The 25686-nt window shown below is 39.9% G+C and overlaps 2 protein-coding genes across 11 annotated transcripts in view; one reads left to right on the top strand and one right to left on the bottom strand.

Moving 5' to 3' along the window:
* LOC308583081 (uncharacterized protein) overlaps nt 1-25686 on the bottom strand; it is a 145734-nt gene that overhangs the window by 83272 nt on the left and 36776 nt on the right. For 2 of the 3 annotated variants that reach the window (XR_014006033.1, XR_014006034.1), the window contains exons 3-4: nt 11932-12014; nt 10664-10838 (exon numbers count right to left, since the gene is read on the bottom strand). Coding sequence is in view for 1 of the 3 variants with exons in the window: in XM_081186757.1 (XP_081042883.1) it covers nt 1604-1740; nt 5223-5229 (144 nt within the window). In the remaining 2 variants the exon portion in view is untranslated. Of the gene's footprint in view, nt 1-1603; nt 1741-5222; nt 5269-10663; nt 10839-11931; nt 12015-25686 lie in introns of all 3 variants that reach the window. The other variant, XM_081186757.1, reaches the window with a different exon arrangement.
* The window catches only part of HS3ST5 (heparan sulfate-glucosamine 3-sulfotransferase 5), a 148713-nt gene that overhangs the window by 108935 nt on the left and 14092 nt on the right, over nt 1-25686 (top strand). The window lies entirely within an intron of this gene.

Raw genomic sequence — 25686 nt, 5'->3', positions numbered from 1 at the left:
TCTGCCAGTGGGTCATGGGCTTTCCCCCAGACAGGTCTGCTCACCAGCCCAGTTCTGCACCTTCACTGAGTCATCCAGTGTATCACTGAACTATGATAATGCCTCTTGCTTGCCTGGCTAGAGGATGGAGAAATGTGTTTATGAATATATATGGAAACGCTTGACTTTCGCAAGGCTGGCATGTAGCCTATTGGACAAATGTCAGAGGCACATCTGTAGCTCTACTCACTTCTGCCTCTGGCACTGGCACTATCTTATCACCCTTAGAAGGTTGTCCAAATGGGAATGTGGTCCTTGGACTAAAGGTATCAAAGGCAAATAAAAGACAACAATTACAAACCGGTAATTTAGGATAGTTTGCATGTAACTACCGTATTTTTCGCCCTATAGGACGCACTTTCCCCCCTCCAAAAATGAAGGGGAAATGTGTGTGCGTTCTATGGGGCGAATGCAGGCTTTCGCGAAGCCTGGAGAGTGAGAGGGGTTGGTGCGCACCGACCCCTCTCGCTCTCCAGGCTTCAGGAAACTGCCCGCAAGCCGTGGGAGAGCTGCGTGACTTTGCGCAGCTCTCTCACGGCTTACGGAGAGCTGCCTGCACCCCGAAGCCCATCGCCAGCCCCACAAGCTCGGGGGACAGCGGGGAGGCGGAACGCACCTGGGGGGGGGATAATTTTTTTCTCCTTTATTTCCCCCCAAAAAAACTAGGCGCACCCTATGAGCCAGTGCGCCCTAAGGGGCGAAAAATACGGTATTTGGTAAGCCAGTTGTCACTGTCTTACCATTAGATTCCTCTGATTTCTTATCAGGTGTGAAGCTGAAGTATGGTAATTTTTTATTCACTGTTTGGCAGATAAATACAAATGACCAGCTTTACTACAGTATATGCAAAGTAAGCACATATGCTTCCTCCCAATCAAGAGTTTTGTATCACTTAAAAGCTTGTGTACTTCACCTTGAAGCAACATTTAGGCTTTAATCAGACTGAAATTGATTAGTATATAGTTTGGGGATATATAACTAATCACTGAAATGAAGTGAGAAAACACCAGAGTTCAAAAAGGAGAGGAGAAGCAAAGAGATTAAAATGAGCTGATGTATTGACAGAGCACAGCTGTGAAGCTGTTCAGATGGAAGCAGACTATCAACTTACATACCAGTTTAATAGGAGCTAATTAAAGCAATTATTGCATCATCCCTAATGCTACCTCAATCAATTAGGAACTCTACCATTTCCACTTCTCCAGTTGAGCTGGATTCTAGAAATGTATTATTTCACTAGCAAAGAAGAAAAAAGAAAAAGCTTGCTTGTTGAGTCAAATTTACTTTTCTGACTTTATGGGGAAATAAGTCCACCCAAAACTATCTTTCTTTTTAGAAATAAAGTGCACACCCTTTGAAATAATATGGGGCTATTCTATATCAATAGGTCTCCTATGGCCATTACTTAGCATTACTTAGCATTAGGACGTGGGTGGTGCTGTGGTCTAAACCACTGAGCTTCTTGGACTTGCCGATCAAAAGGTCAGTGCTGAGCTCCCGTTGCTCTTTCCCAGCTCCTGCTAGCAGTTCAAAAGCACGCCAGTGCAAGTAGATAAATAGGTACCGCTGTGGTGGGAAGGTAAACGGTGTTTCCATGCGCTCTGGTTTCCATCATGGTGCTCTGTTGTGCCAGAAGTGGTTTAGTCATGCTGGTCACATGACCTGGAAAGCTGTCTGCAGACAAACACTGGCTCCCTCGGCCTGAAAACGAGATGAGTGCCACACACCATAGTCGCCTTTGACTGGACTTAACTGTCCAGGGGTCCTTTACCTTTTTACCTTTTACTTAGCATTAAATAAATAACTAAAAATCAAAGGCATGCACATGGTTCTGAATTTGGTTTCATTAGTGAAATTGATGTTTGCCCAAAGCAATCATGGTAGCAAATCTTCATACTGCTAAATCCCTACACATGGGATCATCATATTGTTCCATGTTTCCAAATCATTACTAAAGCCTAAAAGAAATCCATAATTCCAGATTCCAAAAATGAAAGGTATTCACGATTTTCTTGTAGGTATTTTAAGGTGGGTATTTTAAGGTGCATTGTGCACCCAGCTTGAAATTTCACACCAACCCCATTTCTGCTACCTAATCTATACCTATGATCTTACGTTAAATACATCAATATATAAGTTACACACACACAAATAAATTAAATATGTAAACATACATTAAAACATTTCATATAACTTTTTCTTTAAATATTCAATCAATAAGCTTATTCCCACCCACACTCTTAATCTAATTCATTAAATACTTCTTTAAAGACATATTCTTTGGATCATTGCTAATTATTAGATCCAATACAAAAACAAGAAATGGGGCAAATACAAAATGGTGAAAAACCATATTTAGAGATTAGATAAAAATCCCAATATACCGTATTTCGAGCAAATGCTCTTCCTGAGAGAAGTACTGAAATGTGTTTTAGTTTAGTTTCCTGGTTAAGTTAATTTCTCTGGGCCTCGTGACAATTAGGTCTGCCACTTTGATGGGAGCAGGGAATCTTTAATTCCCTTGTGCAAAATGATCTGGAAACAGTTCAGTATTTTAAAAGATAACTTTTGGAACTACAGTACTGGCGTTCATGTATAAAACAACCATTCCTAACCTTTCGAACAAGTAATTAGCAAGCTTACCAGCAACAAAATAGTTTCTACTACATCTCTCTGCCTTGATGAAAACAACTGCTAGTTAGAAGGTATTTAACTTTTAATGGAGGGTCACAGGCTATTTCCAGTTGCATCCTTCTGCTGGCAGTGGGCTCCCTGATCCAGCAGAGATTTCCATGACTGAAAAATGGAGTGGGATAGATTTTTTGCTGATTTCCCCTTTCCCCTACAGACCTCTGTGCCCCTTTCCTGATCTACTCTATATGGTTTGGGGACACTTTGGAGCATCATATGAGGTGATGCGGAAGAAGGGAGGGGATGCAGGAGCAAGACAGGTTCCTCCACCCCATTTCCATTCACTGAAGCATCCACTGGATCAAAGAGCCTTCCAACAGTGGAGGGACACAACTGGATATAATCCTGTGTTTCAAAGGTACAATGTAGGGCTTGGAGATTATTATTTTTATGTTACAAACAGTAAAATACATTTTTCACTATGGGAACACCTTCTTCTTCTTCTTCTTCTTCTTCTTCTTCTTCTTCTTCTTCTTCTTCTTCTTCTTCTTCTTCTTCTTTCATGTACTGTATCCAGTGCCGGATTTACGTATAAGCTATAGTTTAGGGCCCCACTCTCTTGGGGGCCCCCAAAAAAATTAAAGGAGAAAAAAACCACTGGGTGTACATTTCCAAAATATAAGGTAAAAAACAAATAAAATACATATTTTGTTATGTGCAAATGGCTTTAGATACCTACTAAATTACCATATAGCATAGTGGTGGCCAAACTTGGCCCTCCAGCTTTTTTGGGACTACTATTCCCATCATCCCTGGCCACTGGTCCTGTTAGCTAGGGATGATGGGTGTTGTAGTCCAAAAACAGCTGGAGGGCCAAGTTTGGCCACCACTGATATAGAATATATTCAACACACAAAACAGCAACAATTTGTTGTTGACAAAGGACAGCTGGACATATAAAAGGCCCCATTACCTTCTGTAGCTTAGGGCCTCATCAAACTTACGATAAATCCGGCCCATGCTGGTAGTGCCATTTTCCCATAAATATAGCTCAATAACAGCATTACTTTTTGTGATTTTGCCCAAAAAGCTCAACAACTTTTCTGTTCGAAAATGACAACCCTAGTATAATTATTATATAATGTATTTTCCTTTTGTGCCATTTGAGACACCGAAAGCACAAATGTAGGATCAACTTTACTGAATCTTGGGGCTCCATAGTTATGCACTTGGCAGCAAGTGAGCGTTTTTTATTTTATTATGGTGCCTCTTTATGGCAAAGTATTAAAAAATACTTTGGAAAAGACCCTGATGCTGAGAAAGATTGAGGGCACTAGGAGAAGGGGACGACAGAGGACGAGATGGTTGGGCAGTGTTCTCGAAGCTACCAACATGAGTTTGACCAAACTGCGGGAGGCAGTGGAAGACAGGAAGGAGTGCCTGGCGTGCTCTGGTCCACGGGGTCATGAAGAGTCGGATACGACTAAACAACAAACAACAGCAATTAAAAAAAATAGGTTTGGAAACAGTGAGTCAGAGAAAAATATGTATGTCTGTGATTAATAATAATAATAATTAAAAGGAAAGGCTAGAATTTTGAAAGATATTAAGTAATTTCACAAAGCAAAAGTCTGGTGTCTTACTTGGCATAAAAGACATTTTGAAACTGAAAGCAACATACATTACTTAAAGTTTTCCCGAGGCCACTTTGCCTCAAAATAATTCATTTTTTTGTTGGTTGCAGGATTCCACCCCCCCTCCAACTTACTGATTAAGGGGGTCGATATATAATATATTGAATTAAGTGTAAAAGCTGAAAGAATCGGTATGGAAAATTCAAAGGCAAATATGCTTTGCTTGCAATGTAGTTGTTATTTTTAATATAAATAAATAATGGAATGTGCTGATGTTGTAAAGTAAAGACAGATTCTTCTATTGATATTTCACAAATGCTGCCTTGAGTTGAACTTCTGCACTTTGAAACTCTGAGGGGCAATCTGTTTAACAGGAATAAGTTTAACAGGAAATATCTTTTTAGGAAATATGCTTTTAGGACAAAGTATCCAGTCTTCTAAATACTTATGCAACAGTTTGGCATCCTTTTTTTCTTTTTCTTTTGGTTTTCAAAACATTTCGTACAAATAGGTAATGAAACACCCAAAGCAGAAAATGTTTGATATACAGTACAACTTGAAAAGGGCATCTTGATAAACAGGAGATAATGCAGGAGACCATTGAGGGTTTGAGACCCATTGGCTACCCTCACATGGCTTATGCAGCCAACTGAAGTCATTTTGTGGGGTGTGGCTGCTGTCAGTGCTGACAGGAGTCACAGGTGAGAGCTGAGTGCAGGATGGAAACCAAAGGTGGACAAACTGCCCCAGAAGGATCATGATGTGTCGCCCACCAGACGTACTACCCCCTTCCCAACACCCCATCTGTAACTAGACATATGGTAAATAAGAAGATGCCATATGAAAAGGACTGTGTGTCCCTCTCTTGTGATCCTGGACTCCCCATGTACTCCACATAAGCATAATCGTGGGTCTTACCTTTCATAGCCTCTCAGTGGAGTGTGGGGATAATATAGTGATTTCTCTGTGAAAAGACTAAGTAGTGAAAACTACTTATAAAATAGTTGGAGAAATTTACCCATAGCATTGTGCAATTGTTTGCAAGGCTAAAATGAGTTAATGCAAATCAATGCATTAATGTGATTCTCTAGCCTTGTATAAAGAATGAAGTGTGTTCTAGGTGCTATTAACTAACCTTAGAAAAGTGTGTGTAACCTTTTGTTCGGCATTATGATGAGTACTTTTTGTGCTAGATCTGCCTCTCTTTCTAAGAGCGTGCCTGCCTGCCTGGGGCTTAGGTGGGAAAGTAGAGACGTCATAAGTCACACATTCAGCGAGCTAATAGGCCATAATGTACAACACACAAGTATGACAGTGGAGGCAGCTGCCTTGCACTGCCTGTGGCCACCAACACATGATGTTGGCATGTGATGCTCCTCTGCCCCACCACACTTTCCTTGTTAGGGGAGTGTTCTCAGCTGCAGCTTGGAGTTAAAGATGAGCACAGATATATACCCTTGAATTGTTAAGAATGGGCATTTTTAATGTTTGGGTGTTGTTTTTAATTAGTCACAGTTTTAAAAAGAGCATTATAACCTTATATAGTTTACTGGTGATGGCCATAAGAATCTGCCCAGCTAAAATCTGGAGGGCTGCAAGATTATACAATTAATCAAACTGATTAACTGATTAAAATCCTAGCTCAATCAAAACTTCAGTCCTAGTTAATCAGGCCACATACACACAGCTACCTCCACAAACTCCCAATCACAGAGCCAAACTCTGTTAATTAGAAAGCTCTCGTTCTCTCTCTTGCTCTCTCTCTCTTGTGTATTACCTTTTATCCATCCAAGTGGTTTTTGGATTGTAGCCCACCTATTTTGCGAGCTATCAAAGGATATCTATTTGTTCCTAATGGAAACTGTAGAACTCAACTGTGCTGCAGGATGTGAAAGCTCATGCATCACTGTAACCTACCCAACCTTTCCTGTACTAATGACAAAGTGCTGGAAAGTGCCTTGGGGTCAGGTTACATGTTCACTCAAATACTTGTCCTTCATCATAGAACTCTGTTGAACCTATACATTATTTAACATCTTAAATCATGGAGACAAATGCAAAATACTAATTACAATGTATAATTGGAAAAAGATAAAGTCCATGAAAGTGGTTACTTCAAAACAGAATGAGCTCTAGAATTTGATGTCAAAGTGGCCCTAGCCATTTTATGTTATTTTACAATCATTAAAATATCTGTTTTGCAATAGGATTACTGTTTTCTGAATATATAACATAAAATCTACTGAAATTACATGGATTTCTCTTTTGTTTTTGCTGTTTGCTCAGTTTAAAAGGATTGCTCATGAATTTAATACCAAGTCTTCAAAATAAATGTGGACAATAAGTTTTGTGAGCTGAGGGTCATTTTAGAACTGGTTATTACCTAGTTTTTAGTTGCAACAAAAAAGTTTGGAAATACTGTTTCCTCCTCTACTTTCCTCTTTTTACTTTGTTGGAAAAATAGTGTACTATAAACATTTTCATATGATAATGTGAAAAGCCATTTTATATGGCACAGTTCTTAATGAACAGATTCCTATAGGCTCATTTGGTTCAGTACACTTAGCAGCTGCACCATTAGTTGTTGTCTTTATCATGGTCCCACCACCATCAAAGTACTATTTGTCTTGAACCCAAAAGCTAAATAGGAGCAATGAAATAGTAAGCAGAGACAGAAACAATAGGAATGATAAGACATTGCTTCCTTTGGCATGAAGACAGCATTCATCATACAGGGGCAGGAGGCCAATTCAGGATAATGCAGGCATGTTGTGAATTATGGAAGTAAAATGCACACAGGTTGTTTCTCCGTCTTCGAAAACAGTTAATGCATACACATAGGAGGAATGGAGGTGTTTTGGGTGGCATTCAATACTAGGAATTTTGACATTACAAATTACAATGGGGAGAAACTGCAGCACAATGGTAAAACTAATGCTTTGCATATAAAATGTCCCAGCTTCATCCCAGGGATTTCCAGTAAAAAGGGATCAGGTAAAAAAAAGGTAAAAAAATATGTCTCTGAGACTCTGGGGGCAATACAGGGCCAGATACAAATTTTCTCCAGAACAGCTGTGACCATGTATCCTACATTACAGAGGAGACCCCTCATGGCTGTCAAAGGCATTGCTCTATTTGCAGGTGTTTCCTATTGGAAGCGCTGTCCTGTCCAGTTTAAATATGAAGAACCATAAAAAGGGGGAGAAGAAGGCTTCAAGTTGTTCATCAGCTGTAAACACATGACAAATTGCTGCTAAGTCTCCCCACTATGGTGAGATGTATTGTATTTCCATTTAGATTACAGTAATGATTTCTAAATTTGAATGTGCTAATTCCATGCAAATTATACCTTCCTTTTTCATGTTTCCTCTTTTGTTTGTAATGTGGATGTAAATGTTTTAGGGTTTCACAGCATTAAACCATACATTTTCATAATGAGTTCTCAGGATTTGAACATGCTAGAGGCTGCACAAGGCTTCCATGGGATCATCTGGTTTAGATGATTCAGCCCACTCTTCCCCAATCTGGAGTCCTCCAGATGTTTGGGACCTCAACTCCAGTCAGCTGTGCTAGCTGGGGCTGATAGAAGGTGTAGTCCAAAACATCTAGAGAGCATCAGGTTGGTGAAGGTTCATATAGCATATAGCCAAAGAAGCTGGGTGCTGCCTGGTTGTCACTGACCCATGGCAGGGCCTTATTGGTGGTGGTTTCCTGTTTGTGGAATGTCCTCCTTGATGAGGGATGTCCTTCTCTCACATTATTGGCTTTCAGGAAGAATTTAAAACATTCATTTTCACCTAAATGTTTGGATTACAATACTGTTTCTGACAATCTTGAAAGTACTAGCTATTAGAGTATGTGATTGTTTTACTTGTTTTTTCCATTTAAAATAAAGTTTTTAATCGATTTGTAATGTTTCAAATATTTTTTTTAATTGTATTGTTTGATCTCTGATGTGTTTGCATACCTAGGCAAATTTGGGGAAAAGGACAGGATAAAAAATATAAATTAATTAATGAGCATTAATATATTGGAGTGAGGAGAGAGCAAGAGAGTACAAAGCATCATTTTAAACACAAGTCACAGTGCAAGATGATAAAGGTGTGGGTTTTTTTAAAGTGGTACTCTCTCTCTCTCTCTCTCTCTCTCTCTCTCTGTGTGTGTGTGTGTGTGGCTTAGAAAGCTTGTTGCATGGGAGCCACCTGGAAAAAGCACAGCAGTGGCTCTGTAAGACAATGACAAATAGGCTTCTTCTCTAGAAATGGATTCCAGCCATGATTTACAATACTGAATAATAGAAGGCAGAGTATATGATATAAATTATAGAAAAAGAAGTAAAAATATTCTAGTGAAAACAGTAAATAAAACATGTATCCTATAAGGAAGAAAGATAAATTATTTAAGAAGAACAAAGACAGAAAACGGGGTTTTTTTTGGGGGGGTTGAGATCGTATTTGATTGTGGCAAAGAATGAAGACCCATTCTATCTAGTTTTTCTATTGTTTTTAATGTTGTGTTTTAAATTGTTGAGTCCACCTGGGACCTTAGGCAGGTAATAAATTAAAACAACAAGAACAACAACAACAGTGCTGAAAATAGGATAATAAAAGGTGGAGGAGAGGGTAAATGTAAAATATACTTGACTGAAGCAAGTCAATGTTATTTTGAACTAGTAAGAGAGGCACGTGAATGAAAAATATTTCAAAGTATTTTTCCTTCCCCTGTTGTCCAAAGCCCAATGGTATAGTATCTAATAATCTGGACGTTCTCCTGAAAACAAACCAAGCCTGTCCAGGGAACCTAAATTGGGTAGGTGAAATGGTTGAATCATATCCCTACTTCTTGCTGGATATGTAGCTGCTGTCGGCAGAAAGATGGCCTCATCCCATACTATCTGGTCAAAAAAATCACATCAAAGTTGGAACTTTGGGTCTTACCAGACACACACACACACACTCACACACACCCTCCACCACCACTGTCTGAGACACAGCAGATAGAAATGAGGTGTGTTATCTTTTATAATGATGACTAATTTATTCAATCCATGAGTTGCATGTGTGACACATAAGGAGACTTCAAGCAACTGATAAAAATTGAAAACAAAGCATGGCATAAAATCAGGGGTGGGGAACCAGTGTATTACAATTAAAGTCACACAAGAAAACAAACAGCAGGTCACACTATCAGTAGCTGTTGCCTAAACTGTGGCAAGCACTCCTAAAGGAAGCCCCCCAGCTCACGACCTGCACTCAAAGCATTTAGCAATTTTAAGTAATGACATAGGCGGCACACTGCCACGTTTTTATGATTACTTTATCTCTTCCTCACAAAAATTTAACATCCTCAAAGGAAGTCATGGTTTTGTTCTGCTTTATTTTATGAAGCAGAATTTCATGGAGCTCCAATAGTATGGTACCTTTCTTTGCTCTTGTTATAAGCAGGAGAAAAACTGAGAGCAGGAAATCTAGGGTAAATAATCAGCTAAATGACTGGTTTTAGCTCATGGCTAATACAGAAGTCTATATGTGATTTTAAGTAACAGCAGTGCAGAAAGGCTCGGAGTATTTGTTTTAGGTTAGAAACATCTCATGCTTTTTCTGTAGTCATCTGAGTAAGAGAAGATAACTTCCTTGTGTCAGCAAAACAATCTAATTATATCTGTAGGGTTTTCCTTAACCTTCTATTGTTTTAATTAGTTCTACTACACTCCCCTGAGCAACAAACTGTAGCCTAAAGCATTATTTCTCCAGCACACAAGCCTAAATAATAAAACAGAGAATCTGCTAATCAGCTTTATCTCACTGTTCAAACAACTTCCATAGACACTTGCAACTGTTGCAGAAACCACTTGCAGACTCAATTTAAAGCAGCGGTTTTAGTCTTTAAGGCCCTAATGATTTGGGGACACATCTATCTGGAGGGCTAGCATGCACCCAAGGCTGCCTGTGCACTAAGATCAATGTTTGAGGACATGTTCTCTGGCCCATCGCTGAAAAATGCTTGGTTGAAGGCTACTGGGGCAGGCTTGATCAGTGGTGTCCCCATATACAATCCCCTTCAAAATTCATGTGGCTCCACCATGACTGGGGCTTAAAAAAAATCCAAAACTAAACCATTGTTACTTCAAGCTATGTTTGACTAAGAACCACACTTTGGATCAATTTGCACTGTTTGTTTTAATGGGTGTATATGTTTAAATTCACAATTCTATATGTTGTTGTTCTATTCTAGAATTAGACACTGATTTCACAGCTACTGTGCGCTGAAAGGTGGGTTAGAAACCTTTTAAAGAAATATTTGCATTTTCCTAGTGTCCCAATCATAAGAATCTTTGGTTGAAAGTGGGGGGATCTTACCACGTGTGAGAGGGAGGCCAATGCACAAAGTTGCTCACTTCATCTCCTGCTACTATGCCCAGAAGTCACCACCCTGAATATACCGGTCAGTCTGTGCATTATATGGAGATCTTCCAAGTGACTTTCACAAGTTGTTCTGCGTTTACTATCAAGAGTGAAGTTTTCCTTTCATTCTCTGCACAAACACAAGTACCGTAAATAGTCAATAAGGTTTCAATACTGTGTTATTAGAACACAATTATTTCCCCCTTTGCTTGTGCAGACAAGCTTTGTCAACCATTTTACTAGTGCATGACATATTTGAAAGGTTGAAATGAAAAGTTGAAATGAGAACATGCATATTATTCACTGCAATTTGGCTGTTCAATTCAGGAAAGTATGTGTCATGTCAGGAAGTACAGCAAAAAATAACGATAAGAAAGAAAGATGGGCTGCATGTGTGACACTGAGGGTTGTTGTTTTTAACCCTACATGTCTTCTCATCAACTCACCTAAGCAATCTAAATAATTTGCCTCAAACAAAATGTCAATGACTTGAAGCCTTGAGACTCAAATTCAGTATGAAACGTGAAACCTTCAGTAATGTTTTAACAGAGTTTTACATCTATATTAGGAGTTTTGCTCAAGAGCTCTTAAGTAGAATATTCCTTTGTCACCAGGGTGGATTAATTAAGATGCTGCATTTAAAATGTAGCAGACTTTTAATTGTCTTGTGCAAAAAATTCCATTAACACTTCTTGGCTATATCATAGGTTTAAATTGTGTGCTGTAAGGAAAGGAAACAGTGAGTCATTCAGTCCAGACACCTATTTATACCAATTTGTGCTCACAGATTCATGATTCAGAGGGGAAATTTTCTGCATTTTAGTCCCACTTTTCCTCCAAGTAAGTTTGGCATTACATGGCACCCCTATTTTATCTTCAGGACAACCACGTGAGGTAGATCAAGCTGAAAGAGGTTGATTGGTATTAGGTCTAGTGAACTTCACAGCTGTGTGGGGATTTGGACCCAGGTCTAGCCAGGTTATTCATTTCATTAGAAAATGCCAATCTCCACATGCAATATATAGTAAACAGAGAAAAATTCCCTTTGCTTTAATGAACAATGAAGATATTATGGGTGGAGAAACTCTCGGTGAGCATAAAAGCGCCTGCTGTAGCAGTGAAATAGGCTGTATGATGGCACACTGCACTGACAAAAATATTTAGGAAAGTAAAGAATAAGAACAACAAAAGTTGACTTCTTCAAAGGTAAGGACAAAGCAAACCTTTTAAGAGGAACATCACTGGCTTCAAAACGTGCACATTTTTTTCTGTCCTGTGTGAGCTCCAAAATAGGCAGTTCTGCAAGCTTTCAGCATGGTTCATGTGGAAAAAGAGAGAAATCAGCTGTGGTGGGCACCTATTAACTAATACTTGTCACATTTTCATAGATTTTGCTGAATCCCTAACCCCGTTTTGCAATTAAAAATAAAAGTCAAACAGCCTGCCTGATACATCATAGTAGTCAAAAGATCACTGGGTGACACTCCACATTGGCACTAGAAGCAGCATTTGACAACAATGTGCAAGTTTATAACATCAGTTACAAAGCTGGCATCATCCTGTGAAACATCCTGTTTAGCATATAGATATATTAATATAGATCTATTTAAAATTTACAAGAGAGAGAGCAGGAGTCACAACTCTCCTGAAATTTATTTATGTTGCCAGTTTCCCTGTTCAAATTGCTGCACAGGCCTCAAATCACTCTGCTTTTCAGTCGCATGACTTGGCAACCAGGCATAGAATATTGTTTTAAAAGCTTGTTTTCCCTCTGCCAAGCTTACGCATAGCAGTAGCAGCACCACTGCTGAATGGGGTTTAGATGTGGTGTAACATGGGGCTCTTTAACTTTCAGCAACTTGCTTTACACCAGCTTATTCCCTAAACTGATAAAACTTGTATTTACCAAATCAAGTTTCAACATTCCATGGACTGATCATCTGCATCATCTTCATGTCTTCTATATACTTCACCATCTTCTTCATAAGAGTCCAGATATAATGTTGTTGTTGTTTAGTCGTTTAGTCGTTTCCAACTCTTTGTGACCCCATGGACCAGAGCACGCCAGGCACTTCTGTCTTCCACTGCCTCCCGCAGTTTGGTCAGACTCGTGTTTGTAGCTTCGAGAACACTGTCCAACCATCTCGTCCTCTGTCGTCCCCTTCTCCTTGTGCCCTCAATCTTTCCCAACATCAGGGTCTTTTCCAGGGAGTCTTCTCTTCTCATGAGGTGGCCAAAGTATTGGAGCCTCAGCTTCACGATCTGTCCTTCCAGTGAGCACTCAGGGCTAATTTCCTTAAGAATGGATGCATTTGATCTTCTTGTAGTCCATGGGACTCTCAAGAGTCTCCTCCAGCACCATAATTCAAAAGCATCAATTCTTCGGCGATCAGCCTTCTTGATGGTCCACCTCTCACTTCCATACATGACTACTGGGAAAACCATGGCTTTAACTATACGGACCTTTGTTGGCAAAGTGATGTCTCTGCTTTTTAAGATGCTGTCAAGGTTTGCCATCGCCTTTCTCCCAAGGAGCAGGCGTCTTTTAATTTCGTGACTGCTGTCACCATCTGCAGTGATCATGGAGCCCAAGAAAGTAAAATCTCTCACTGCCTCCATTTCTTCCCCTTCTATTTGCCAGGAGGTGATGGGACCAGTGGCCATGATCTTCGTTTTTTTGATGTTGAGCTTCAGACCATAGTTTGCGCTCTCCTCTTTCACCCTCATTAAAAGGTTCTTTAATTCCTCCTCACTTTCTGCCATTAAGGTTGTGTCATCTGCATATCTGAGGTTGTTGATATTTCTTCCGGCGATCTTAATTCCGGCTTGGGATTCATTCAGCCCAGCCTTTCGCATGATGAATTCTGCATATAAGTTAAATAAGCAGGGAGACAATATGCAGCCTTGCCGTACTCCTTTCCCAATTTTGAACCAATCAGTTGTTCCATATCCAGTTCTAACTGTAGCTTCTTGTCCCACATAGAGATTTCTCAGGAGACAGATGAGGTGATCAGGCACTCCCATATAATGCAGAACATGAATATATCCTTGATCAAGTGCCAGGCTCATAACCGCAACTCTTTCTTTTCTTTTCTTGCATATTAGCTACTGCCAGTTTAGTCTGAATGGTGCAGCAACTTAAAGAGAAACTGCAACGACTTCTGGCAACATTAACAACTGTATGGATTTCCAATTGGAACAAATCCTTAGGGAAGCATGTATCATTTAGCAATTTCCTAGGCATTAATCCACACACTTTCCCGGAGTCTTTTTGTATAGATATTTCTTCCTTAAAAATATAAGCAGTTCTTCATGATGCAGGAGAGTAAAAAATGATGCTAGACAGGCAAGGCCTGTCCTACCAAGACATGGAAATTTGATGGTTAATAGCTAATCCAGTCTGGCTTAATGTGAGACTCTTTCTGTATCCAAACTAAAGAATATGCAGCAGTGTTGGCTTCGCAGAGTAAGAAGCATGGAACAAGTGAGCTGATAGCTTTTCTTGGACCAATTAGCCTGAAGTTAGCACAAGTCTCTGGATTCTTTTCATACATCAAATAATATTCATGTAAAAGAATATACTGTGAAGCTGTGGCGCTCCATTTAAAACTTGTGCTAAATAAGTCCTCTGACTGAGTTTTTTTAAAGGTTTCATAGAACTTACTAGATCAGTATCTTGACTATGCAATGATCTGAATTTGTCAAAAGCTTTTCTTTTTCTGGATCTTGACAAGAGCTCCTCTTTGAAGCCCACTGGTCTAGCAGATCAACAAAGAAGAATCCACAATTCCAGTTCATGTTGATATATATTCCAACTCCATTATTGCTGTGTGAGATTGTTTCTTGCAAGCTGTGTGCTGACATTTCCCCCAAAGTGTCACACAGAGTGTGCCATTCTTTTCATAAAGCACCAAGCAATAGTGTGATAAGCAGGGTTGCCCCAAAATATTTTACTGCCGGAGGTGAATCAGAAAATGCCACCCCCAGGAATTGTGGAGTGTGTGTGTGTGTGTGTGTGTGTGTGTGTGTGTGTAAAACACAGGGAAAAGTCACTCCTATCCCTTGCCTCCTGCAGCTCCACCAGCAATAAACAGGAGCAGCAGCAGCAGGCAAACCTCTCACCTGGCTCTTGGTGAGGACAACGCTACGGTCTGGCACAGTCCAGCCGGTGGCCAAGGGTAGCAGGAGGGGGGGGTAGCTGGTGACTGGGAGTGGCCTGGGGAGCTGCCAGGCTGGAGCCCTGCTCAGTTGGGTAACAGTGAGATCTTTATGGTGCTGCATCCACAGCTGAAGGAGCAACAGCAAAGGTGCACAAGAATGCCCCTCTTTTTCCTTTCCAGATCTGCCACCTTTCCCAGCTCTCTCTAGCCTGCTGTTTAAGGCAACTGCCTCAGTCAGGCTAATGGCAGGGCTGGCCCTGGTGATGAGATAGTGTTTAAACATTTGGGACATGCAACCTTCATAGGGAATTTATTCATATGATCAGCAAGATCAGGCATTGTGACTGCAAAGGAAGTTTGGCTGGTAGATTTACAGTGAAATCCTGTACGTGTTTACTCAGAAATAAGATCCATTCATTTCAATGGTCACTTACCCAGTACCTGGGTGGGCGGAGGTTGCGACCCAATGCTGAAGCTTGTGGGCATTGGTCCTTTCCCCTGGCTGCTGCAGAGCATCCTGGGTTCCCGCCAGACCCCATTTTGAATTCTGGCCAATCTGTGGCGGCTGGAGGGCGGGCAGGGAGTGGACTGTGCATCAGCAGTCTTCACCGGTCCACTCCCTCGGCATTTAAGTGGGCCAGTGCTGCCCAAAGCTTTAGCACTTGCAAAAGATTCACTATTAAGTATTGAGAGCAATTGCTGTATGAACATCCCTATTGCATGCAGACCAACATATGTGGAAAGTCTGGGTGCCCTAATTCCACATGGAGCCAGTAAGTGCATTCACACTGACTGTTTCCCAGGTTGTAGCATTTGCCACACCAATTCTGTGGACAGCTTGTTGTGCATTCTCTCTTTGCCTACAAGCTGTGGACTGAATTCTCACCACACACAGTAAAACCCCTGGGTGGTATTAATCTAAATTTTACTCAGAATAGACCCATAGAAGTCAATGAACATGACCAACCTAGGTCCATTAACTTCAGTGTGTCTACTCTGTGCAAAACCTAGTTGAATACCACCCCTTAGGTGACAATCATTAATCATTTCATCAGCAAAAGCATTTCGGCTTGCTAGCTGGAATGAATCCCCCTCCCCCACCCATTCTGGGGGTTCTTGCAATCCTCCTGAGCCAATTTGAGGGGATGCAGAGAGGGCAAGCCCCATTGCACTAGTGGAAATCCTTCCATGAGCTTTCACTAGCTGGACTCATTAGCTGAATTGCCCATTACTATTATACTATGTGATGTTTCACTGCTTTAAACCTATCCCACACTTTCATTTGAGGAGAGTAGCTTCGCACCATCACATTTAACATGTGAATCCTCCTCCACTCTTTTCAGACTAACCATGTTCAGTTTTCAGAGCGAAAATTTCCATGCGTACCTCCACATCCAAGAGATGCATTGCCTGGGAAGACTTTTATCGAATCTGTTGTGATCAAAACAAATGATCTGCTATCTACTACCTTTACATTTACTGACTTTTTACATCCAATACTAATTTTATTACAAAAGTACTCAGTTGTGAAACATGTAGTCTCTTTAAGTGCTTTTCACTGTACAATTTATATTATGCAAATGTGTTAAACATTTCAGTTAGCATTACTATTATAGCTTGACATTTGTTTTGCCTTTGAATAATGTTAGTGCTTTATCTGGAACTTTATCTGGAAGAGACACTTACATTGTTTGCAGCCTTTAAGCTACACAATCCAAAGTAGTTTTACATATTATGATCAAACCCATTATAAGCTGGAGAATGACCTGGCGCTTGACTTCTCACTTGGATTTTTCACTGTAGGAAAAGGCAAACGTTGAACTCCTTGACACTTGCAACTGATTAACAGATGTGGGGTAGATATAAATGGCATTTCAATTGATGGATATCCAGCTAATCTACTACTGTGATCTGTATTATTGATCGATAGATTGAAAATATTTATGCTCTGCCTTTCAACAAATCATTTTCAAGGTAGCTTACGACATAGTGAAGCTATTCAGAAATCTACATGGTGCTCTTGTTGCTCTGAATGGAGGCAGAAACCAATGTTTCCTTCCCCCTCCTTCTTCACTCCTGGGGCAGCTAGTAGTTAGAGTCCTTTCTCTGAATCTCCTCCTCCTATGGCTGATGGCTGGAGATGAACTAGTCTTCTCGTTGCTGTATTATTTGTGGGAGAGAGGGATGGAATGCAACCTGCCCTGAGCCTAGCCAACGGCAAAGACCAGAATGTATTTCCTTTAATTTCTATATAATGTATGCCACAAACCTCACAATCCAATGCATGTTTATTCAGAAGGCATAATGTAGCCTTGTTAACAGATTAGGTTAACAGACAGATATAGTCAAAATAAAAAAATTCCTTCCTGTAGCACCTTAAAGACCAACTAAGTTAGTTCTTGGTATAAGCTTTCGTGTGCATGCACACTTCTTCAGATACACACTGTATCTGAGTGTATCTGAAGAAGTGTGCATGCACACGAAAGCTTATACCAAGAACTAACTTAGTTGGTCTTTAAGGTGCTACAGGAAGGAATTTTTTTATTTTGACTATGGCAGACCAACACGGCTACCTATCTGTAGACAGATTTAGGGCAGTGCGGGAAATATTTGAAAAATGAATATCTTTTTTTGTCTCAGAATGATGGATGAAATATTTTTAAAGAATTTTTAAAACTAGTATTGTTGCATTAAATTCACATTGCTACAAATTCCTTAGACGCAAAAGTATAGTGATCATAGTATTGCTTCTGTGTTTAGTTATTAAACAAACAACACTTAAGTCTTGATGGTGGAAAAGTACTTTCAAATCTTTTGGACTTTAGGTAATAGGTCCAAGAGTGCAATCTCAGAGTCTTTCAAGGATGTTGTATAAGCTCTGTAGTGTAAACTTTGAAACAAACTCTAGTTCCTGTTGTTTCTCACTTGACTCAGATTATTCCATCTTCTGCAATCAAGTGAAATGAACAACTAACAAGTGCAATTGTTGAACAGGTGTTTTTTTTTTCCTTTTCATGTAAACAATCAATTTTCTGAAGTCCATGAAGCTCTAGCTGCAATTACAAAAATAATTGAGCAGAGCAATCCGAAAAGCAGGGAGCCGTGGAATAGTGAATAATCTTAGTTTGCAGGGTAGATAGAGAGACAGATAGTGTTGGATGTCTTTTTTGTTTCAGCAGTTTTTGAAACCATTCGTTTCAGTGGGAGGAATTAGCTAAGTGTGCTTCAGGCTGGTATTGTTTATGGCCCATTCCTTGGGCCTCTCAGAAGAATGGAGAGACTTTGGATCCAGCAAATTGTAGGCTGCCTGACGTATCCTAGAACACTTCATTTTGGAGCCTACCACTGACAAAAACACTGCAAACAGCCCTTTCCTCTGCCATACATAAAGAGAAACAGTTGCTTCAGATGCTTTTTCTCTTTGCCCAGGCTCTCCTTGACCCTGTTTGGAGCCTGCTTTATGTGTTTGAATTCACAGGATTCCTGTTTCATTTGTTTTTCATGCTTTTAGATGCTTCTATGGTGAAGCTTTATCGGTTTTAGGTTGTATTTTTGTTTTAATGATAATATTTGTTGTACTATATGCTGCTTACAGATTTTTAAATATTAAGCAGATTATAAATGCTTTTAAATAAATACATGTATAGAATTGCACTATAGGCACTGCAATGACTGCTTTAAGCACCTTTTCCTAAGGGCCAATTCACAAAACTACGGTGGTAAACCCTTGAAAATCCTGCAGAACACACAATGAACCTTTTCATATGCTACTGAAAATATTAATTTCTAAAATTTTGATACAGCATACAGAAAAAGCTTTGAACTTCACAGAGTAGGACCTGCATACAACCAGTTAACTGCAGACACAGAGTCAACATTTCTAAGTTGTTTTACAGTGCTGCCCATATGTTTAGCAGTGGTGAGAACCTTCCCTAAGTACAAAGTCAATTGATTTTAAGTGGCTTTGGCCAAGTAAATGCCATGTGATTAATGCAACAGTTTGAGTTCTTCTGAACATTCACAGAACAAATGGCAAAGCCAAACTTCCTTCCTAAGAATCAGTATGTGTTAATGGTGGATAACCTGCCTGTATCCCCATGGAAAAAAACAAGCCACTCAAGTAAAATCAGTCTTCTTTTACATAGAACAAACTAGTTGAGCAGTGTTAAAAGCTGGGTATTGATTTGTGCCCAGACTGAAAGTCATGCGCTGATGTAAATGAAAATGTGTCAAGAGTCAATATTGATTTTTTTTTAAGCTAGGTTGTCCCCTGGGAAATACTGCCAGACATACTACTATGCTTGTCAGTGAGTGAAATAAGACCCTTTTCCACAAGGCTACACATGTCCAAGCATCAAATTTCCTCTTTTTACTGAAGTAAAGTGGACACAGTGCTTAGCATCAACAGCTCGTACTGTGAGAAAAGAGTTTGGTGAAAAGGAAAGGGGATAATAAAATTCTGAAGAGGATAAAGGGCTATAGAAAAATTTGGAGACACCCTATAAATACATGTGAAAAGTACAATTTTGTTTTATGGTGAGAATTAGCACCTAAAAGCTACCAGAGAACTTTATGAAGTTTTCAGGCACAAGAAAATTGTGGACTACAGTACTAAATACCTGATACCTGTTGGATAGTTGATAATTGATCTTAATAACACCTGAAGAATATCTAGAGAATGGTGTGAAGAGACACCACACAGTGCTACTGCTAAAGCTTAGGAGGTTTTGCCTCCTTAAGCTACATCAGTGAGAAGTCTCTTGGGGAGATGTGGAATATGTGAACAAATCCTGAGTTCCCCATAGGAACTCATGATACAATTCTTTAACATCTACTCCGAAGTAAGTCCTGTGAAATTCGGTGGTGTTTACTACCAGATATAGATGGATATAGGATTATGGCTTGAATCACGTTGATAAATAACAACAAAGATTCAATGTGAACTCTTTTTAGATGAGTAACAGACAGCTAACAATGCACTTCTATATGTATAGTTTCTGAAATCAGTTGCATTAGCACATGGTTGTGCAACATGTGCCAAGCATGTACAAGAGCTTATCCTTCTTCCAACAACATTTCCCCATAGCCCTCAATAACGACCTGTGCAATTTCCAAGTAAAGACTTGGAGATGTTGATAATACTTACTTTCGCTCTTCTATTCAAGAATACATTGAAAATGTATTGTTGCCTGAATTAAAGTATCTACACTGTAGAGTAAAAAAAGTCAGATTGCTTTTTCCTTAAATAATATTTGATATTGCTGGTTTGATGTACTCTTTCTACTCGGAAAAGCTCTTGCACCAGGGAGAATGTGGCTCCAACAAGAAAAATGAATTCTAAAATTCTTACCAGTCAATGGTTTAAAAAGGTGCACATCTCAGATGTACCAACCTATCCAGAGGTGGGTTTAGGATAGCACAACCAGTTGGGCTGCACTGGGCACCAGTACTACAGAGGGCACAGGGGCAATGATCTAGAATGGAGCACGAGAGGCAGGGGGCGCCAAATTTTAGTGTCACACAGGGAGCCATTAAAATCTGTGAGCCCAAAGCCTGCCACTGATTTATCCCTGGCACTCTGCCCTCTTTGAAATCAGCAAGGTGGAAAAGAGTACTTTGGTCGTGGCACTATAACAAAAGGAGAAATAAGACGATCAAATAGCACTGAGAAATGGTACAGATAGAATTGGTATAAATAGTTACAACACTGACTTGCCTCTTCTTCTGTTGATATGTGCTATGTAGCCTGGGGGATAACATGGTCTATTATTGGACATGAGGTTGAAGACTGCATCGCTCTAATGGGGCAATTAACTCTAACACTCAGCAACTCTTGATCTGCAGAATTTTGTTTTAAGATTACAATGATGAGGTGAAGATTAACACTTCTGGGTGTTACGGGACTGATGAGACATGACTTATTAATCCTCCAAGAAAAGCTTAATTGGACGCTAGAGTAACCTTGCCTCATTGTTACACACCACCAATCCCTGGGAGATTGAAGTAGTTGGGGGTATATGATAGCAAACGTTTTTGTAATTAGGCACACGAAGACTAATAATTCCCCTCTTTAGGAAAAGCATATGTCATTCTCTTCGGTTATCACCCAGAGTTTTGAATTAAATGGAAGCCAATCCTAAAAGCCATTAGGCACTGTCAAGATCTATAAAACAGGAAGGCTCTTTGTGAGAACCAGCCCCCTTTGTTTTCAAGAGAATTCCTTCCAAGTGCTGGCCAACCAATAGCGAGCTCTATTCTAGTTAGCTAATTAACAGTCCAATTTGCTTTTAGTGTGTTGCTCGTTCTTTCATCAGGCTCTCTTGCATTTACCCATAAAAAGGGTTTTGCAACAGAGCTGAAAACATTTCCAAAATAGTATATTGAAAATATTTCTGCTGGAAAGAAAAGCTTCATGGGCAAGGAATCATGAGGAAATGAATTAAGTATTTGCTTTTGACATGAGAAAGCTGGAACAATCTTCTATTAAGTTCACTAAGCGACCTTCTGCCAGTGCAGACATGTTCAGTGAATACTGGGAGGGAAGGAACAAGGATCTCACCATGTTCACTTCTAACTCTGTTAAGACTTTTGAATAAACATACACTTTGGGAATGGAGGCAGCAGACATGTTCCTGATTTCCCACAACCATTTCACATTCATTGAGGGTCTACCCACCATTCTTGTACAACTTCATGTGACATAAAATATGTGAAATAAACTATGTCACATGAAGTGATATTGAGGATTTCGAAAAATCCAAACCAAGCAAGCCCTTCCTGATCTGATCTGGAGCAGAATGATGTGAGACAAAGTTTAACCTTTCTTCCCTGCCATGACCTAGGGGTTCAGGGATGGGGATTATCCCCCATTCAACAAATACTGACAATAAAACAGCAACAACTCACCAATGGGAGTTAGTTTTCCTTTTGCAACTTACAGCTTTAGGGCGAAACTTTTCTGTATCATGCTGATAGTAATGTGCAGTAGAGCCTTTAGTGTTCTGAAGAGTTAGAATAATACAATTTTAGAGTTGAAAGGGACCTCAAGTGTCATCCAGTCCAAATCCCTGCAATGTAGGAATCTCAACACCCAGTCCTCCATCCAAGTGTGGTGTAGTGGTTAAGAGCGGTAGTCACGTAATCTGGGTAACCGGGTTCGCGTCTCCGCTCCTCCACATGCAGCTGCTGGGTGACCTTGGGCCAGTCACACTTCTTTGAAGTCTCTCAGCCCCACTCACCTCACAGAGTGTTTGTTGTGGGGGAGGAAGGGAAAGGAGATTGTTAGCCGCTTTGAGACTCCTGAAGGGGAGTGAAAGGCGGGATATCAAATCCAAACTCTTCTTCTTCTTCTTCTTCTTCAATTTGAAACCATACCATACCCTACATTTGCAAAACTAAGCAGGTTCTGGTAGAGTTGTTAAGAGGATAAATACAATTGCGTGACCAGGCGGTGACCGCTCTGGCCCCCAAATACAATTGTAATTATTTCTCAATTGGAATAAGACTTTTCACTGTACAGAGTGTGTTTTTACAATTGCTTTTCTATTTATTCTCGAACATCACTGTGAGCTAAGACAGACTGAGAGGCTGTGATTTATTCAAGATCACCCAGTGGCATTAAAGCTAAGAAAGGTTTCAATCCAGGGTCATTTGTATCCCAACTCAGCATTCTGCTCACCATGCCACCCTGACTCACAATAAATTTTATATAATACAGAAATTGTTGGCAGCTTTCCTTAAAGTTGTTTTCAGCTATAGCATTGGAGAGACTTGTATTTATCCATGTCCTTTACTGCAAGGGAAACGAGAAATTATAATGATGGGATCATTAAAGATTTTAGAATAGTGAAGAGCTTGTGAAATAACTTAGCATGCTCATTAGGGACTTGGAGCAATCGTTTGAGAAGAAAAAGCCTTCCTACTATATTTATTTACTCTGCTATGCAAAGGATGTTTTGAGTCAATTGGGATAATCATTGTCAGAATTTTATGTGATTACAAAGCAAACTAATAAGCCATGCCTGTAAAATTATGTCACTCATATCTAAATATCAACAGGAAAGGTACTTCCATATGTAGATGCAGAGTTTCCAAATGTAGATGTTCAGTGTGATGCAAACAGCAAGCATTATATCTGTCACTGATTTTAGCACTGATGCTAGCTGATGGTCCCAATTCAAGATGAATTGCATTTAACAGGGCAGTTCTTTGCATGTCTTTTCAGGAGTCTTCCTTTAGTTCAAGTGAGTTATTCTTGGGTAAGGACAAATAGGGTTGTTGCCCAAATCCCACTGAAATCAATGGAACCATTTGCATTGGAACTCGTTTAAAACCATGGATTCTAGTGGGACTTACCGGTAACTACTTTATCTGCATGGGGGCTAGCGTCTTGCATGAAGCTTGACTATTTGTGGCATTAAAGTAAAAGAAAACTCACTTTTTTTAGTGGATAATGCTTATTTTTAATGGCTAAATTTGTGAGTTTCAAATGTAGGGCACAGGAAACTGTGTAGGGAAGGCACACAGTAGACCAATAAAAGCTTCCAAACTGTCACTATTTTCAAGTGGGATTTGATCACATACTGGCAAATTCAGCTTGCACAGTTATAGTTGATTGGAAGGCCTTGTGCAACAAACCTCCTTTCCCAAAAGATTCCTGAGTCCAGTGCCACTTGCTTTGATGCAACGTAGTCTAGCATCCCTGTAAACAAAATGGATGCTCATTAAATTGCCAGCATCGTCTAAACTCCCTGAAAACAGAGTAAAGATGAATACTCAATCTTTACTCAGAGTAAAGATGAATATTTCCAGGTAGTCTGGAAACGACATTAGTTGTGAATGGTAGTTCCAAAGATCTGCTTGCACAACGATGTCCTTAATTTTCACTGAACCCTTCTAACTGTAGTCCCCAGCATTACATCCCAAATCATTCCCGAGAATCCTATAAGAAGGCAACAGGCTGCAGCAGGAGGGTGGCAGGAAATTCCTGTCCTGCCAGCAGGCCTCCACACATGGTTCTATGGATCAAACCCATTCTGGGGTCCTCTTGCCATATCTTTGCTTAGCCATAACCAAGCAGGCACAGTTTGTAGAAAAGACAAGCCCCTACGATAGGACCCAACAGTTTAAAAATGACCTAGAGTACTAAGTACATTGGAAGTGTAAGTTATGTTGACTTTGTGCTATTCTGTAAGGTAGTTTGGGCAGTGGGGTATGGAGAGAGAGAGAGAGAGAGAGAGAGAGAGAGAGAGAGAGAGAGAGAGAGAGAGAGAGAGAGAATGAATTACACTCTCACTGCGAATTTCAATCAGATCTGTCATACACTGAAAACAGCTATTCCGGTTGGGCTCAGTTCAGTGCATTCCTAGTCCCAGCTGAGGATTCAGTGCAATCAGTTGCAGTAGCTGGCAGGGAGAGGCAGTTGTGGTCAATTCTTCTTGGCAGTGAGACAGCAGTCTTATCCCCAAGGAGAGGAAGGAAATTGGAGTTGAATGATTTGGGGCTGCCCAGGCTGATATGCAACCTATACACAGAAGAGCAATATGCAGGAGGAAGTCATCGAGTTATCTCAAATTCCTTTAACTTCACACTGACACAGGCAGCACGAAAGCAACAAGCATCTAGGAAACCTATAGGAACACATATTAAAGTAGCATATCATGTGTACACCAGAATTCAAATACTGAATAAGTCCACTTATCCATATTTTGGTCTGAAGCATGAGTGTGGAGTGACCTCTCTTTGCTGAAAGCTGGCTCAATTGCATTATCATCTGTTTGTTCAAAGGCTAAGCTTAACAGCTGTTCTCCTTATGTAATTTTTACATCCAACCCTGTACATAGAAAAGGAACAATGGCAATTTCACTGTGGCCAACCTTTTTGTAAGTGCTTTATTGCAACGTTAAAACTAAGAGATGCACAAAAGTGCAAGCGATTTAACAATTAAGTTTATATATAAAATGCTGCTGGGCAAAACATTTTAGTCACTGGCGTTCTCATAATGGTAAAAGCTCACTAATTCAGAATGCCTGCATTCAGATCCTTCTTGGTTTGTGCTGAAAGCATTAATGAATTAATTGGTCCCATTATTAGTTAAACATGGTACAGGTTTTAAAGTACACATTTTAACTAGATCTTAATTGGCACTCTGCTAAAAAGGACAGCTCCAGTCAGTAATGCAACAAGGCTGAAAATATGCATCTCCTGACTTAAACAATGAACTCAAGATTCCCCTGCCCCCAATAAATTGTGTAACTCAATTAAAGGTAGCTTAACCATGAAATATCATTTGTTTACAATAATTTAGTATTTCTTTAAATTCATTTAAAGCAACAAAATGAAATGCTACGAACTGTAATTAGCAGGCTATGCTATTTCTCAAGTTTTTATTATCTGATTATTGATAACAGATTGTGATCAAGAGGGATTAGACCCAGATTGTCTAGGCATGCACCTATATTATTCTGTGTAATTTCTTCTCCGGAGCTGTTAGCACAGAATTTCCACTACTACTTAAACTTTGCTGAGTTTACACATTTGGAGATTTGATGTGATGGCAGGGATTGCTAAAAGAGGAACTACTGCTGGTATATGTACAGTGAGTGATATCCAGTGCTAGTCATACACAGAGTAAGCCCACTGAAATCAATATACTTCAGTCAATGCTCTCCATTAATGTAAAATTAAGACAATGGGCAGTGCTGGATTAACCTTTAAGCAAAATAAGCATGTGCTCAGGGCATCAAAGGAAAGGGGGTACCACAGAAATGTTCCGTTGCCGGGTTTTTAAGATTAAAGGTCACAAATTGTTCAGCTGAG

The sequence above is a fragment of the Podarcis bocagei genome (assembly GCF_964188305.1).
Source record: "Podarcis bocagei genome assembly, chromosome: 3".
NCBI lineage: Eukaryota > Metazoa > Chordata > Lepidosauria > Squamata > Lacertidae > Podarcis > Podarcis bocagei.
Note: the sequence above shows the minus strand (reverse complement) of the source record. Positions and strands in the feature narration are given on the sequence as shown.